General features: G+C 40.4%; 1 protein-coding gene across 4 annotated transcripts in view; it reads right to left on the bottom strand.

The window, feature by feature from the left end:
• Positions 1 to 16,320, bottom strand: part of SATB1 (SATB homeobox 1) — a 314,329-nt gene that overhangs the window by 246,589 nt on the left and 51,420 nt on the right. For all 4 annotated transcript variants that reach the window (XM_085630449.1, XM_085630451.1, XM_085630452.1 and 1 more), the window contains one exon: positions 7,367 to 7,478. In XM_085630449.1, the coding sequence (XP_085486575.1) occupies positions 7,367 to 7,478 (112 nt within the window). The remainder of the gene's footprint in view (positions 1 to 7,366; positions 7,479 to 16,320) is intronic.

The raw sequence follows: 16,320 nt of genomic DNA on the forward strand, positions 1-16,320 counted from the left end.
CAAAGTCAATCTGTATTACGCTCGTCATTTTTCAGGTACATATTGAAGCTTCTGTGAGCAAATGATTTCACGGAAAGGCCGTCTCACATCGGATGAGCACCGAACGAAGGATCGGGTATAATGGTACAGCTCATGGGTAAAACTGAAGCCATGCAACATTGTTAATGCTCTAAAATGTGAAAGAAGAATTCAAACTTCCCTATACCAGATGCATTTACAGAACTGACAATATAACCTTCGAGGGGCAGCTCTAGGGACCCTGCTGCTAATGTTCGAGCCTCATTTCCAGCAATGATCACACTACCATTGAAGACACTATTGTGGGTGTAATCAAGGGAGACCTGCTCCTTGTCGACGACCTAATGCTGGTAAACTGCTCAGGTCTTCACCAGGCTCACATTTCTCTCTCTTTTTCTGTATTATAACAAAGAATAATATTTGGCCAAGACAAAAAGGAGGTAACTGCGCCCTGCAACACTAACAACCTCAGTATCATCTCCCTATTGTCATTTCTTCCATCGCGGTCAAACAAGATGCCAACCTCTATCGGTCAAACTATTTTAAATGCATTGTTGAATTCATCAGAAGTAGCTCCGCTCAAAATTAAAAGAAAAAGATTAAGATCCTCTTCCCCTGTTCTCCAGATAACTCTGTCCACTTTAGTAGAACTGGAAACCTTCTCCCGCTGCCCTCGAACTATTTAAGCCCAGAGCTGCCAAGAAGCCATACAAGGGTCATATGTTTGATGTGAAGGCTCATTCTATCAAATATCTTATTGACTGCGCTAAATCTCAGCCAAAACAACTCTTTGAAACAGTCAAACCTCCTTGCAGTCCTCCTCATTCTCACATCTCTGAAGACCCCGTCACTAAAGTGGAAAAATGTAATGCATTTTTTTTATAACAATTTTATTTGCGTCTTTCTTTAAACAAAAGAAAGGAAGAGAACATATAATACGAATAAAGCCATTTAATGCGCTGAAAGAACTCAAGGAAACGTAACAAGTATCTGCTACAAGCAATCTTATGTAAACTGTAACGTAACGGAGAAATTCCAGGAATGATTATAGATTTATATGTTAAAAAAAAGCAAGTAATAACAAAATAAAACCAAACCTAAAACATTAGAAAAGACACTCCATCCACCACCCAATCCTCAAACTGCCATGGTGAATCCACGACTCTCGAAAGCATATAATAAAGTGAGACCACACATGTTCCTAGAGGTCTATAGAGAGCCATGGTACTATGTGTAAGTGAGCCTTGGTGAAAGTCAGGTGTCAGTGGCATGGAAGGGCTATGAGCTCCGTGTAAACAGTGTTCATTATTCATCGCCCTCTTGGGATTCAAATGTCCCCAGCAGGTCAACCCAGACAAGTGCATAAGGTCGTTTACGTAAACCTCGATGTTCCTCCATGCGCAATGTATAACTTTCTGCTACCCCAAAGAATGATCTCAACCTGCCAGCAAGACATAAGTTGTGCTTTAGGGGATTTCCATCAACTGGTAATCTGTTGCTTGGCTAGCAGAATCGGCAGGGCCACAAACCGCGTCACGGTTAAAAAAGATTTAGGTTCCGGTATAGCCCCAAGAGACAATGCTCAACATCGTCTCAGTGGGGAGCCTCCTTGAGCACCAAAAGTGCCCTTTTTATGTCAGCCCAATAAGATATCAGTAGAGGGCAAGCCCATAACATATGCAGCAGATCCGCAGAGTACGCTCGACATCTAGGGCAATTGGGCAAGGCTGTGGCGAAGGTTTTATGAAGTTTTAATGGTGTTAAATATGCCCTATGTAAGAGGGAGAATTGAATAAATTTAAAACGCGAATTGAGAGAGACCCTGCTTAGGTATTCGAGGATAAAGTTCAATTTCTCATCATGTAAGGCTCGATTTAGATCCTCTTCCCATTTAGCCCGTAGAGGTATGTAAATGAGCATCTAAACCCTTCTACAGCCATTTAATTAAATATCTGCCATTACCCATCTCATATACTGTTTGTAACAGTGTGCAAGTCTCAGTTTCCGACCTCATTCTTGTCTTAAAGATGCGAACACAGCAAAGAAGGTTGGTGTGTGTTAAGAAAAGGGAGTCTGGCAAACCATGCAGATGTGTAAAATTTTGATGGATCATCAAGGCACCATCTGTGAAGAGGTACCCAACTGTTGTGATCCCTCCGATCTCTCAAGGCCCCAACCTGGTCGATGTGAGTGTACCCACAGGAGTATGCAGGTCCCCAGTGGTATATTAGGAGCATAATTCAGGGGTGAGTTGGGTAGCGGAGAGGACATCTCCAGTAATGCATTACTGAGCAACAATGGTAGGTAGGTGAGGGGGGACGTGTCACTCCTCGTATTAACAATCTATGCAATGTGCCTAGTCGTTAATCAAACTATCCCTTCATCAAAACCATGCCTCAAAGAAACAGTTGAACTATATTAGCAAAATAGTGTCAACTGGCTTCAATTTGATATGGTCTCAGATGATAGTCTATTAAAACACTACTGTTAATGTGAATCTCTCTAAGCAGTTTACAGACCCGATTACGGCTAACATCTCTAAAGTGCTGGCTACCAACACTTTACCCTACTGTACTAGTCTAGCAAACTGATCCCTTGCTCAAAGAGTTCTTCCAAACTGCCTCACAATGGGCCAAATCAAGCAATTTCTGAAGAAACCCACCACTGACGCAAAGCAATGTCATAATTAAGGAGCAACTTTGGAGCTTCCTTACCTAAGATTAGTGAATAATGGGTCCCACACAACTCTGTCAACATATTGCTGAAAATGATCTACTATATGACTGACAATCAGGCTTCAATTAGGTATGTAGCACTGGAATAGCCTTGTTGGTAGTTGCAGTTGACGTTTTCCGTACTGATAATTCCGGTAATTTGTGTCTTCTTGAACTACTTGATGCCTCTGCCACTTTCCATACTGTTTTTAATTCCACGATTTTTAACATTCGCAGAGAACATATGGGAATCAATGGCATTTTCCTTAATAGATTAATTTCCTGTTTCACCAACAATCCCAACTGTCAAACTTGGCAACTATATCTAAAGCTCAATCCCCTTATAACAGGGTAACATGGTGTTCCGGAAGGTTCAATGCTGGCTCTAACTCTATTCACGCTATAGTTAGAATCTCTTGGAGCACTCTGCAAACTTCTGTCAACATTATGCTGAGTGCACAGCTTGAATTGGGACTTTTTGGTAGAACAGTCAGTTTGTCCCAGTTGAATTCCTAAAGACAAGAAACCTTCAGCTCATCTCAGTCGAAGATCTAACTAGTCGAGTCACTGGTATTGTCTAGAACAGACTACAGTAACTCCTTTCTGTATGCACTTCTCAAAGCTCACATTGCACCTCTTGAAGCAATGATGTTCACAACAGCTCATTTTGTCACTGGAAGCAATACATTTGACCATAACGCATAGATCGTACTTATGTTTGAAAGGCTCTCCATTGAAGCTAGATCCCTGCATAAGACAGCATGCATCATATACAGGGTTGCCTATGCAGCTACTCTTCGATACTTGACTAACAAACGGATCCTGTCAGGTGTCCAACACTCTCTTTGCAGCACAAACACTTATCCTAGAACTTCCACATTCAGGTAAGAGAACACACTAGGTCACTCTTTCTCAAGCACCAACAGTAGAATCTGGAACTCCCTCCTGCACCTTTATGCACCACCAAGTCCCTGGCTCATTTCAAGAAACATCTCAAGCTTCTTCTTTTCCGTAGATATTTTCTTCCAGGACTTATCTAAATGGGATTCCATATGCATAGACACACCTAGCACCTACTCTTGGTTTTGCATGTTTAGCATTTCTTCCCTTCTCTAATATTTACTCATTTCCCTACTATAACAATTTTCCTCCACTGTATTCTATTGCCATGTCTTCACCTCTCTAATATTTACTTATTTGCCCACTATGATATTGTGCTTCCTCAGTACTACATTGAAATATATGTGGTAGGTCCCTTCATCATGTTCTTAACAGTACCTGCCACCTAGTTAATCTTCATAATCATTGTATTATAGAGTACCCCCAAACTTACATGTATTTTATTATTTTTTATAACTATGCTGAAATTTGTCATCTTCTGTATATGTATCAACGTTTCATACATTTTTGCCCCTCGAATCATCTCCATGCCATACAAAAGTGCATAAATAAATAAATACACCAAACCTTCATCTAAAAAGGTACAACTCTGGTTGGGTTGAAATGTAGACTTTATGAGTTGTGTCTGCATTCATATTCCAATAACATGCATCCACAACATGGAAATAACAATTGCAGCTCAAGAACTGAAATGGAGTTGTGCTTTGGGATTTTTCCTGGGACGGGACACAGTTTTGCTGTGCATAAACCTGATAACATGGGTAATCAAACAGTCCCAATCGGCATAGTAGCGCAATCTACTGCATAGTCTTAATTTTGTATCTCTACCAGAAATAGTCTCCTCACTTCTGGAAGATAAATACTGATGGGCCTTCTCCCTTTACCTGCAGATTGTATGTGTTTCCCCACTTCAAGTCCTATAAAGGACAAATGTGCTACTTTTCACAGTAAAGATGAGATGGAGCAGATCAATACCTATATTCAATTCATCTCTTGGAATGCAGTAGATCTCAGGGAAGTTGGATAACACAGTAGGACCCTTTTAATTGAACAATGTAAGATATTCTTCAACAAGACACAGGTCCGCCACACATTTTTACTTTGATGCGTATCAGTCAATTATGGTACCAGCAACATCATCAACCTCAGAAGATTTAAAGGCTGGCTATTCATTTGGTTAGAAGCAAAACTTCCCTAAATAGTTTGGTCTTATTTCACCTGCAGCCAAAACACACAGATCCTAGAATTAACAGGACATAAAAATCATTAGAGTAAATTTATATAATAATTGCTGAGGAACATCGTTACGCAAATGTCAAATTACCTTCAAGGTGTCATATGTATTAGTGATACATATGAAAACGTTTTGGGTCTAGGATTTGGCTCACTTGTGATTTCAATGCTAACAATAGGTGAACTGGGATGCTGACAGTAGAGTTTCTGACGCACATGCAAGGTGAGATACCTCCATCATATACAACGCCAACAGAGTTTGTAAAACACAAATGCTTTTAGGGAGATACTATACAGAAAGTAACGTATTCAGCAAGAATCTCTTTAACAGTTAATTACATATTACTATCTATAGAACTGTATGACAGAATCACTGACATTAAAGTAATTTCCCACAATTTACATCATAATCTCTTGGAAGGCTCTATCCGTTCTCTATTTTTCTGCTGTAAACCTGAACTGATTTTAGATATCAAAGAAATATTAGAATTTAATGGCAGAAGACAAAGTGGGAGAAAAGACCTGCTTCAAGTAAGTGAACAGGTTGTCAAGGCCTCGGAGGTAAATAAACATTTGTCTTGAAGAAGGTGTATCAGATAACAATATATTGCCTGCTCATACTGACCTATCATCAAGCACCAGCACTGTGTCGAATGATAGGCTTTGACCTAACCCAAAAACCTAGTTGTTTGATGGGCAATGCAGCAAAGCAAAAAAGTATTTTCATGAAGTCCTCGAGCACATCCTCTCGTTGCACTGCTAAAGGCAGTCTCATACTGCAGCGATTCATTTAAAAATTGCACCAGGGGAACAAAAAAATGTAAGGAAGAAGCCTTGGAGAAACGTAGGGACTCTTATGGAACTAAAGCTTCGGCTTTACTCTAGAAAGTTGCTTAACAGAACTTCCCTACAGACTACTGTCAATAGATTCCTGAAGGGCAATATGTCTGCCTGTAAGTGGGTCACCCATTTCAGAGGTCTATACAGTCAACCTCCCACCGTTATTACCTCTAAGGCACTTATTAAATCTAGAAACCCATTATTTTTAACTCCTAGAAGTCACTGAAGCAATCATGTTGAGTCTAAAAAGCGAAGAGCCACCTCCTGACAGTATGCCCATGAAGGTATTCTAATACAATACTGAACTCGGGGCACCTGTACTTACAGTAGCTTTCAATGTAGTCACCAGAAAAACTACTTACAACTTATCACATGAATGCATAATGGTTCCAAAAAAAGGTGGCAGTGGGAATCACAAGTGTTACTTAACAGTATTCTTTTCTTGATTTCTAAGTGAAAGTGGGACATACGATCGTTGTAGCTCACCTGCAGCCTCACGATTTAGGCAACCATACTTTATCAAATGCCCAATGTGGTTTTAAACACAGCTTGGGCAGTGTAGATCAATGTAACAAAGTCCTGCTCCCTAAATATACAATGGTCTAGGAATATTCTTTATGTTTAGCGCTTATGGATCGAACTATAGCAGTCAATTGTGTCAAAAGAACAAAGCTCTGGTATATTCTAGAAGGCAGAGGTATGTATACAGCAGGGTTTTATGTACTCAGCTGTACGCAACCTGAAGAAAGACGGTTTTGTTATTGTGATAGGTACCATATTTATTTCCTTATCAGTTTTTTGCAATCAAGCACAAAACGAAGACTGCTGTACAGACAGTACTAAGAGGTACAAGGGAGGGAATCAGTACTTTGCCACACATGAACACAGAGATTAACCCCAGTGAGCCATTCCGCAGGAATAATTCAAGCAATTATCATAGAAGTGATGCACTGTCTTCATTACAGCGGAAAGCTATAAAAGGCTAGAAATCGGTTGGAGTAGATGGATGCTTTTCCTTCAAATACTAAAAGCTAAAACACACTAAAACTTTCAGATAAAATTAGTCTAATTCTCTTCCGCTTTAAAACCTGTGGACGATTATTATTTTATAAGAAGACAATAATACCATAGGCTGAAATGTATATATATAGCTCCCTTTGAGCAATGAATTATAAAGCAATCACGCAGCATGTTCCTTTCCAAATAAACCAATACAAACTTCATTTACATGATCTTCCACTTGCATAATTGAAAAATGTACATATTTTCTCTTTTATTCTAGCAAAAGTGGGAAGGAACAATGGCACCGTTTTTTCTTTTGATAACATGTTTTCCAAGAGACAATTATCTTTTCTATGAAACTGCCACTACAATCAGCAATATTCCAACCTGCGATTCTATACCTTCTAAGGGCTTCAATGTTAACAAACTGACAGATTCTTCTCCTCTACCTAATATTTTCTGCATGCCTGACATGCAAGTCAGCTCTGCTTACGCAAACACAAATATTTACTGTATTTAGAAATCTTTCCTATACAAAAAACACAAGCCAAAGTAATTTCTAAATGGAAAAGAACAAGATCTGATATAATAAGCAACTGAAACGGGCTTTGACACATAATGGTAGAACCACTGCTACTTGGGGATGATATCTTACTTACCCATTGTATCTTTTGTCTTTTTGAAATGTTTATACCACCTTCCAAATTCCTGACATTTCGCAGCTGAGACATTTGCATAGTAAGTGCTGTTCACAATGGAAGAAATCATGCTCTGCATGAAGGAAAATAAAGATCTGTATTACACAGCTTATCCTGCATCCAAGACAGTTCACTTTATTTCTACATTTGCACAAACCCTGGTTTATATTGTCTTTGAGCCTAACTTGTGTGAATTTCTGAAACTCATTTATCAACTCTAAATAGAGATAATACACAATCAATAATCGAGATGCAACAAATCCATGGATATTCATGAATAATTCTTGTCTGAACTCTGGTATATGTTGTTTGAAGTCAAAATCATATTTTGGCAGTACGCAGTGGTATTATTAAGACTGCGTTGAACATACAAATTCCAAATTCATTTTTCCAACATAACATATGCAATATATACAATAGTTAACACATTTTGAGGATCCTCTAAGAAATCACGTACATAGTTTTGTGAAGTTTGGTGAGCATGACTTAAAATTCATCATTTTATTTGAAAAACAAAACCCTAAATCAATTTTAGAGCATAGTTTTAACACAGGCTTCTATATAAAACACACAAAACATGTAAAAGTTGAAAATAGCACGCATTAATTTATACCAAGCTGCACATAAACCTGGAACTCGCTAGTGAGCACTTAAAAAATTATGTTAAATGATTCATCGATTTTCAAACTAAAGAACGTTAAACATAGTCCAGTTCAGTTTAGAATTTGGGCGTGCGCAGATCCATCCAACTAATATTTGCGACAGGAGAGGTGCAGGAAGACCATAGGTGCAGTACTGTCTTAAGTCACAAATTTTATAAATGTTGTCAATATCTGGAGGGCAGGACGTGCGCACAGTGTGTCGTGGAATGCAACGCACCTCTTGGCAAATTTCAAGTATGTTGCAGGATCAACTAAAATGTTTACTGAATCCAGTAATCAATGATGATTAATACACATCATCAATCCAATGTATGCCAAATAAATGAACATCGGCATGTACTAGCATGATTTTTAAATTGTGGGTGTTGCTGCACACACAAAATCTAAAAATCAATTGTCATACATACTGAATAGATACATAATTACGCACACTCCAACATATAATATGTACAACATTACGCCGTACAGTCAATAAGTGCAATGCAACACTTAGCATCCTATACGTCACAAGACACAAATCTAACACACCAAACAAATAAAATATAATGATGTGTGCACTGCTTCAGACAGCTAGTAAATAACTGCACAACATTTATATATATACATTAAGCAATCACAATCAGTTCCAACACACTTAGCCTGTAACTATGAATTAGCTTAAACAAAGAAACCAAGTGTCAACCTTAACTCGCCCTCACTCAGTGGTATGAATACAACATAAGACAATACATCACGTTCCCATAGCCTTGTTCAAATCACTTAAAAACAAACATAACAAAGAATGAAACATGTAGGGTTTGTAGCACTCATGTCTTGGACTGTTTATTTGTGATTGGTGGATGCCAGGATTATAAATGTATATGCCAAACTGCTTGAATGCTTAAAAATTGTTGTAAATGCTAAGTGTACTGTGTTGGCTCTGTTTTTTGTGGTATATTAACAAAAACCCAATAAAGAAATATTTTTTAAAAAAATAAACGAATCAGACCTACGCATGTTTTTGAAGAGAACCACAAATACAGGGCAAGAAATATTAACAGCCAAATAATGGACAACAACGACACAATGCAATTGCAAACAAGACATAAAGAGCATTTTTAGATATACACTGACAACATTAACTAAATGTGCACATCAATACACTGACGGCCTGATTCACAAAGGGCCTCTGCAGTCGTGGTGGCATCTCCGCAATGAGAAACTGCAGTGCAGAGATCCTGCCTATGTGAACTGGGCCCAAAGTGTTCTAAACGACAAGGCATGAGCAAATACTTTTAACCAAAGGGAAGACAGAAAATGAGCTACAGGTTTATCAGGATGCAGAGCAATCGCTCTTCCCTTCCAGCAGTCCTTGTTTAAGTCATAAGCTATACGCTTTTACAGTTACATCGTGGTAAGATTTCTTCAGCACGTGCTCATAAGCCTAGCACAACTTACAGTGCCCTTTAATCAAGCGTATATATCGTTTGTGGCCTCCTTCTGCAGTTTTTATAACAAGATTTCATCACAGGTTTGACAAGCTAATCTTTCATTCTGTGCAGAGAACTGAGTTGTTGAATGAACTGGTCATCACAACCCTCAATATTAGCTGGTTTGCATATATGCGTATGCTATGATGTTAGTTCACAACCAGGCTAATTGGCACTCTACCATGAATTGGAGGTATTTCTAATTTTGAATATAATAAATCAGATCCAGTGCATGTCGGAAATCCCCCAAAACGCATCAGGATCCAGTCTATGGTATTATAACCTCAGATACATTCAAATAAAGGGAAATTACCAGTGTCGGCTGGCATCAACTGGGAGGAGGAGGCGGGTGGATGCGCTCGCAACATTAGATTAAAAAGACTTACCTTGCGATGTCCTCGGCTCAGGAGCTCTTCTTTCTCCGACACCCACAGGAATTGGATGCTGGAACTCCCTTACCCAATCCTGGTGCTGCTATCATGCTTTGAGAGCAGCGCCAGGATTGGTGGAAGCAGCCTCACTCGGCGCTCCACAGCGCCCTAGAGGCCTGCATTTACTCTAACCCAGCTGTCACAAGACAGCTGGGTTAGAGGTTTCAAAGTGCGCATGTCAGGTTGGTCGCAAGACGGCCGGCCAAAGAGACAAGCGTACTTTGAAATGTGCACACACAGCCCCCCCCTCCTCCTGCTGCTATCAGTCAGCAGCAGCCCGCCCCCGTCCAGGTGCTCTATTCGGGAGATGAAAACAATGGTAATACATTACCATTTTATTTTTCATCTCAGGGGCTTTGGGGGGAATTTAAGTGGGGCGACGGTCCTCCGCTCCAACGGAGGAGCCACGCCTAGCAGTTGCTCATGTTTTCAAAGAAGAGGCTTGATGATCATCATGTTGTTCATGTGTTCCACAAGTTGCATACATTAACCATAGCAATAGAGTTAAGTTCTTTATATCCACACAGTCTCTCCTTGATAGGAATTACAGAAATCCCAACAGAGTCAGGTCCAGCCAGAGGCCAGACGCTGAAGGTATGCACCTTTTACCCCGCAGGACATTACTCTAGAGGTCCTTTACCCCATGCTACTTTGAAGGTATGCAGGCTTTTCCCTGCAATCTTTACCCTGAAGGATATTACTCCAGAGGTACTTTACCCCGTGGTTCTTTGAAGGTAAGCAGTCTTTACCCTGCAGTCGTTACCCCGCAAGATATTACTCCAGAGGTAATTTACCCTGTGGTACTTTGAAGGTATGCAGTCTTTACCCTGCAGGACATTACTCTAGTCTAGAGGTACTTTACCCTGTGGTAAATGGAGGGCAAAAGTAAAGGAAGGTAAGGTATTAGGGTTTAGGGGAAAGGGAACTCACTTTTTTTAGGGTGCATGTGCACGTTTTTAGGTTACATGTTTTTAGGGTTAAGGGCATGTAAAGGTAAAGTGGGGTAAGGCTTTTTTAGCGTACAAGGGTGCTTAGAGGTAAAGAGAGGTAAGGGTTTTTTAGGGTTCGAGTAAAGGCTGAGTTGAAGGGAAGTAAGTGATATTTAGGGTTCAAGGGTGGGTAAAGGGGGTAAGGGTGTTTTAGGGTTTGGGTGGGTAGAGGTAAAGGTGATAGGGGATTTTTAGGGTTTAGGGGTCGGAAGAGGTAAGGGGGTACGTTTTTTTTAGGGTTTGGGGCAAGTAGAAGTAAAGGGGGATTAGTGTATTAAAAAGGGTGAGTTGGAGGGTTCCCCCAAAAATAAATAAAAAGAAAGGACTGGGGGTCACCCCGAAACAAATATATATATTCACTGAAAAAACTAAAGGTTACAGGGATGTTATACTTAGGCTCAGATTTCACTCATACGCAACCATTCAGCAGTTATAGTTACCTGAGCTAACCATAACTTATACACTGCTTATGAACTCACATATTACATCACTCATGTGTGAATGGTTCTGTGGATGATGTTATCAGTGATATCACCAGTGATGTCATTGACCATGTCATGAGTGATGTAATATGTGAGGTCATAAGCTGTGCCTGGTGGGGTGTAAGTTATAATTAGCTCTGGTAACTATAATGGCCGAATTTCTATGGTTTGTACGAGTGAAATCTGGGCCACACTCTAACGTCTCTATAACCTTTGTTTTTTTCAGTGAGTTTCTAAGGTTGTTTAAATTCTATATCCTAACTATAACGTCCCTGTAACCTTTTGTTTTTTAAGTGAATTCCTATGGTTTTTTAACTGGTAGTCGTGTATGCAGAGTGGTGGAGAAACAGGGCGGGCCTCCAATCAGCTCTCAGGAATCCCACTGTGTGGGACTTATTGGAGGTAACAGGAGGGGTTCTCGGCTCTCAAAGACACTCAGCATCCAAGTGGACTTTATCCCCAACCAGTAGTGCGTCAGGAGGCGCATTTGCAGAGTGATGTAGAAAGGGGAAGGGGCTTCCAACCAGCTCACAACAATTGTGCTGTGTGGGACTTACTGGAGGCAACAGAAGGGGTTCTTGGCCACCAAATACCTTCGGCATCCAAGGCGACTTGATTCCCCAACCAGTATTGTGCTAGAAGGCGCATTTGCAGAGTGGTGGAGAAAGAAGGAATGACCTCCAAAGACCTCTCAGCACTCCCGCTGTGTGCACGACATAGCCCCGGGAAGGTGGTTAAACTTGGTGAGGCAAAGCACGGCTGTACTGTTTAAGAGTTGTCGGCAATTCTTTCTAAAACTATAAGAGTGTTCCCATTGCTCCTAAGCCTCGAAGATAACGGAACAAGCAGGGTTCATTATAGTGCGTAGGAGATGCTTAACAAAAACACGTTCATGAAAGCGTTCTTAAAATCAAATCTGTTCCAGACCTTACAGAACGAGACACAGGAGCATGGCTGATATAGTACTGTGCTCCCAAGCATAGTGTATTTTTGGACTGACAAGTAAGGTTTGCACTCTATGCACTTCGAAATTATTAGCAAATCTGCAGAACCAAAATATTAGAGACATGAGGACCTATTTTGAAATGCATTTTTGAGTACAGGAAGTAGTGCTCTAGAGATACTACTTCACATACTCAACACTGCTATTGCCAAACATCTGGCCGGATATCTTTACCTACACCTGCCCTATCTCTGATATGCGTCGATCTCCATTGCAAGTGCGGAGATTTTCGCACTTGGTGGTACACACTTTTGTAGTTAATTTGGGAAGCACAAAGGGAGAGGTTAGAAAATGTATAATATTCATTGACTATTAAGGTGTGGAGTTAAGGGAAATTTAAGGAGGGGTTCATAGAAGGACATGCAGTTACTAAAACACACCTAATAGTAAGACAATTGATTTTCACATAAGTTACAGTGGTATCTACTATAGTAGTACTAGTGACAAAATAGGCTCAAATTTACTCCACCCAAAAATACAAGTAAGTCACGCACCACACATTGCTTATCACAGGTACTGCAAAACACTTATTGAAATTAATGGAGGGAAGGAAAAACACTAAGACCACATAGGAAAATATAGGGTAACAAAGGAAACTATTTATGTATTTATGAAATGAAAAATCAAAGTTAAAAACAATATTAATTTTAGCTTTAGGATATATAAAAAAACATGTATTCCAACAAGCCATCAAACACATGCAATACACAAGCTACTTTAAGAGGCTGGAGGTGAATAGTTTAATAAGTGAATAGTCAAGACTCCAGCACACCCATCCACTGGTGAAACGCATCTGTGGGCCTTGCAGGTAAGAGCAGTGGGGCAGAGGGGCCGGGTGAGGGGGATTTTGATGGACGATGATAAGGGAAAACTATTTATTTAATTTCCCCTTGTCATCGTCTGTCGAAATCCCGCCCCACCCCAACCCACTCCGCCCCACCGCTCATATCAGCACAGGCAACGGCTGGTGAAACTCATTACAACATCAACCAATCTCCCACAGTCTGCTCATATAAGCAAAACACAGACAAAAGAAAATGCTTTCACAGTGTAAGAAAATATTTTTGTTGCCTTGCCCCTCGTTTTGAGGGTTCATTACCTTAGGAAGAGAGAGAATTTACAGGTAGGGAATCAATATCCAGGCATTTCTAGAGAAGCATTAATTGTGGGACACCACTTCTCACCAATCCATGACATGGTTGCAGATTGGAAGAAGGAACTAGGTTCACATACAACCTGATCCCAGGACATAAGAGTCCCTCAAAGGACCCATGTCAAAATAATGGCTGTACTCCACTACCTAGCCTCTGGATCTTTCCAGAGGGTCAGTGGAGACACCATGACCATCTCACAAGCACACTATTCACGATGCTTGTTAGAGGCACTGTGATACATCATTGTCTGAGCGTACCGGTTTATCATCCTACCACAGATGGATTCACCTTCTGCTAACAAAGCAGCAGATAAGGAACTTTATTTAAGAAAGGTAGAGTAAGTTGAGAATAATTTTAAGTTTACTCTCTGAAAAGGGGGACGTTAGAGGCTGTGTATGAGGGACATGTGTTGTCTGCCTATCTGTGAATGGTATGAGGGGACAGAGTAGTATGAGTGGTAATACAAGCACCAGCTGTGACAGAGGGATGTAGAGTCTTACCTAGCCTTACACTGGGGTTCCCTGGAACAGGCAAGCTGTATAGCTGATCAGAGTGCATGGTAGTGAGGACACACTCATGCAGAAGATGTGTGACAGAGATAAAATGTATGTCCACTCACAGGAACAGTCGTTGCCATCTGATTCTTGGAAAAGTTTTCTTTCTCCAACCACACACCCACCTTCTCCATTCCACGGAGTGTGTATGGAGGTAGACATGCAGTTCTTGTAATAAACAACCACAAGAGGTAACTACAAGGCCTGTCTCCTACTCAGTGAAGTTCCTATTCCACTTGAGTGTGGTCTTTGCATCTTGGAATCTGTAGGTGCTGTGTGGAGCACCGTTAGTAAGGCCGTTCAAGTGGACAAGGGCCGAGTCTAGGGTGTGATGTGTATTTATGTAATTAGAGAGTTGTGTATCAGGTGTTTCAGATTTGTTTCATGTGCCTGGTGTTTTGCCCATCCCCTGGCAGCGGGGCTCTTCACGAACAGGTGTATAGTATGAATCTGACAGTAAATTGACTGGTAGTAACTTTATGATCATAATTTCTTTTGGGCTGGATCTCCCTCACATGAGGGAGTAGAGACTGGTAAATCCTACTGCTAGGCAGAGATTTCCACGCAGAATTAGCGAATAACATTCGGAAGGACATCTTCGCTTAGGGAAAGATGGAAACTGATGTGAAAAGATGGCAGCACACAAAGAGGGTGATGGTATGCAGAAAGACGAAAGGACGTCCCCTTTGCTGATCGTTTATAATTCTCCACCAGCCTACATAAGAGCTGGTGAGCACATTTTAAGAGAACATTTGCCAAACAAACACACAAAGATGAAAGCTAATCATGTTAATTCCAGCTCAATCAAAACTGTATGGGCTCTTCTTCCAGATCAGCCACCCGGAAAAAAACTGTTATCAATGATTGCTCAGCCTTTGGCTAAAAAAAAAACATTCAACGTCCACTTCCATGTACAATCTCCTCAAATCTGTAAAATGGATACTGCCAAAAAGTAGATGCCTGGATTTCCATGGATGAAAACACGGGCAAAGTCTGAAGGGAGGGGCATCTGTTAGAGTAGGATACAAGAGTTTAGAGAATACACAGCAAAATAGTCATAAAGCTGGCGGGAAACAAATACGTGGATATGTAAAAAATGTAGGTAATTGACAAACGTATGAACCGCCATAAAGGGGTATGGTATGAAAGTAACACCTGCTTAGCGCCTACATCCAACACATATCGCTATTTTGATCTGTAGTGAGCGAAACGTATTTGGCCTTCTCTGGATTGTTAACCGGCAAAAACAGTATGTGTTTAAAGAACTGATTATCAATGTTTAAAGCTCTTAAGCTTGATCAATGGGGAGGGCAAGGGCAGCAACAACTTATTTACACAATTATCTAAATACGATTAGGCAGCTGATGGACAAATATTAAACTGCAAAATGTATAGTCACTCCGGCTTAATGTAATCCCCTCTCTGTAAACATCCCCGATGGTTTTTTTCTCCAACCAGAACAGTGCTGACATCTCATAAGCCTAAGGGTGAATACAGGAGATTGTTTCTGATCGTCATACATATTCAGAAGACATGCAGACCATCTGCTTTCATAACACAGGTAAAGGGAGCCTGAAATGGAGAATGGAACTTAAAATGGCACTTGTAGCAAAGACTTTCTCTCAAAAACTAGAAAGACAGATGCCAAAAACTGTTCACACAAAGAAGTCATAAACATACAAAATGCAATGTTTGTCGTTTCTTTCAGACCCCGAAAAATATGTGTTTTCCCCTTTCTTCGCATCTGTGTGTTCCAACACATTTCTGCCACCTTGAAATGTTATTTCGAACAGAGCCCTCGTGAATACAAAAGAACGCCTCGTACTCCACATGCCAATTCATTGAACCCAACAAACCAAATAACTTTCAGGGGAGCACATGGACTATTACAGTAAAAAACGCTATGCACTTTGCATTGTTTCCTACAGCAGCCTACTTGTCATTAAGGAAAAGGCAAGGCAGCAAAATTGGGAACTTTTCCTAAGAAAATATTATATTTGATGCTATAGACCTTGAGAAAGTTGTGTTCAATAGCATGACAATTAAAGCAAGCATCGGAAAAGCCGATTGGCTTGACCTTGCTTGACAAGCCTGTATTATTTATTTTTTTTGCAAAAAAATGCAAAACTGCTGATGTCAAAACGTGTTGTGCATATATTTGAAAAAAAGTA

This window comes from Triturus cristatus, chromosome 10, assembly GCF_964204655.1.
Source record: "Triturus cristatus chromosome 10, aTriCri1.1, whole genome shotgun sequence".
In the NCBI taxonomy this organism is placed as follows: Eukaryota; Metazoa; Chordata; class Amphibia; order Caudata; family Salamandridae; genus Triturus; species Triturus cristatus.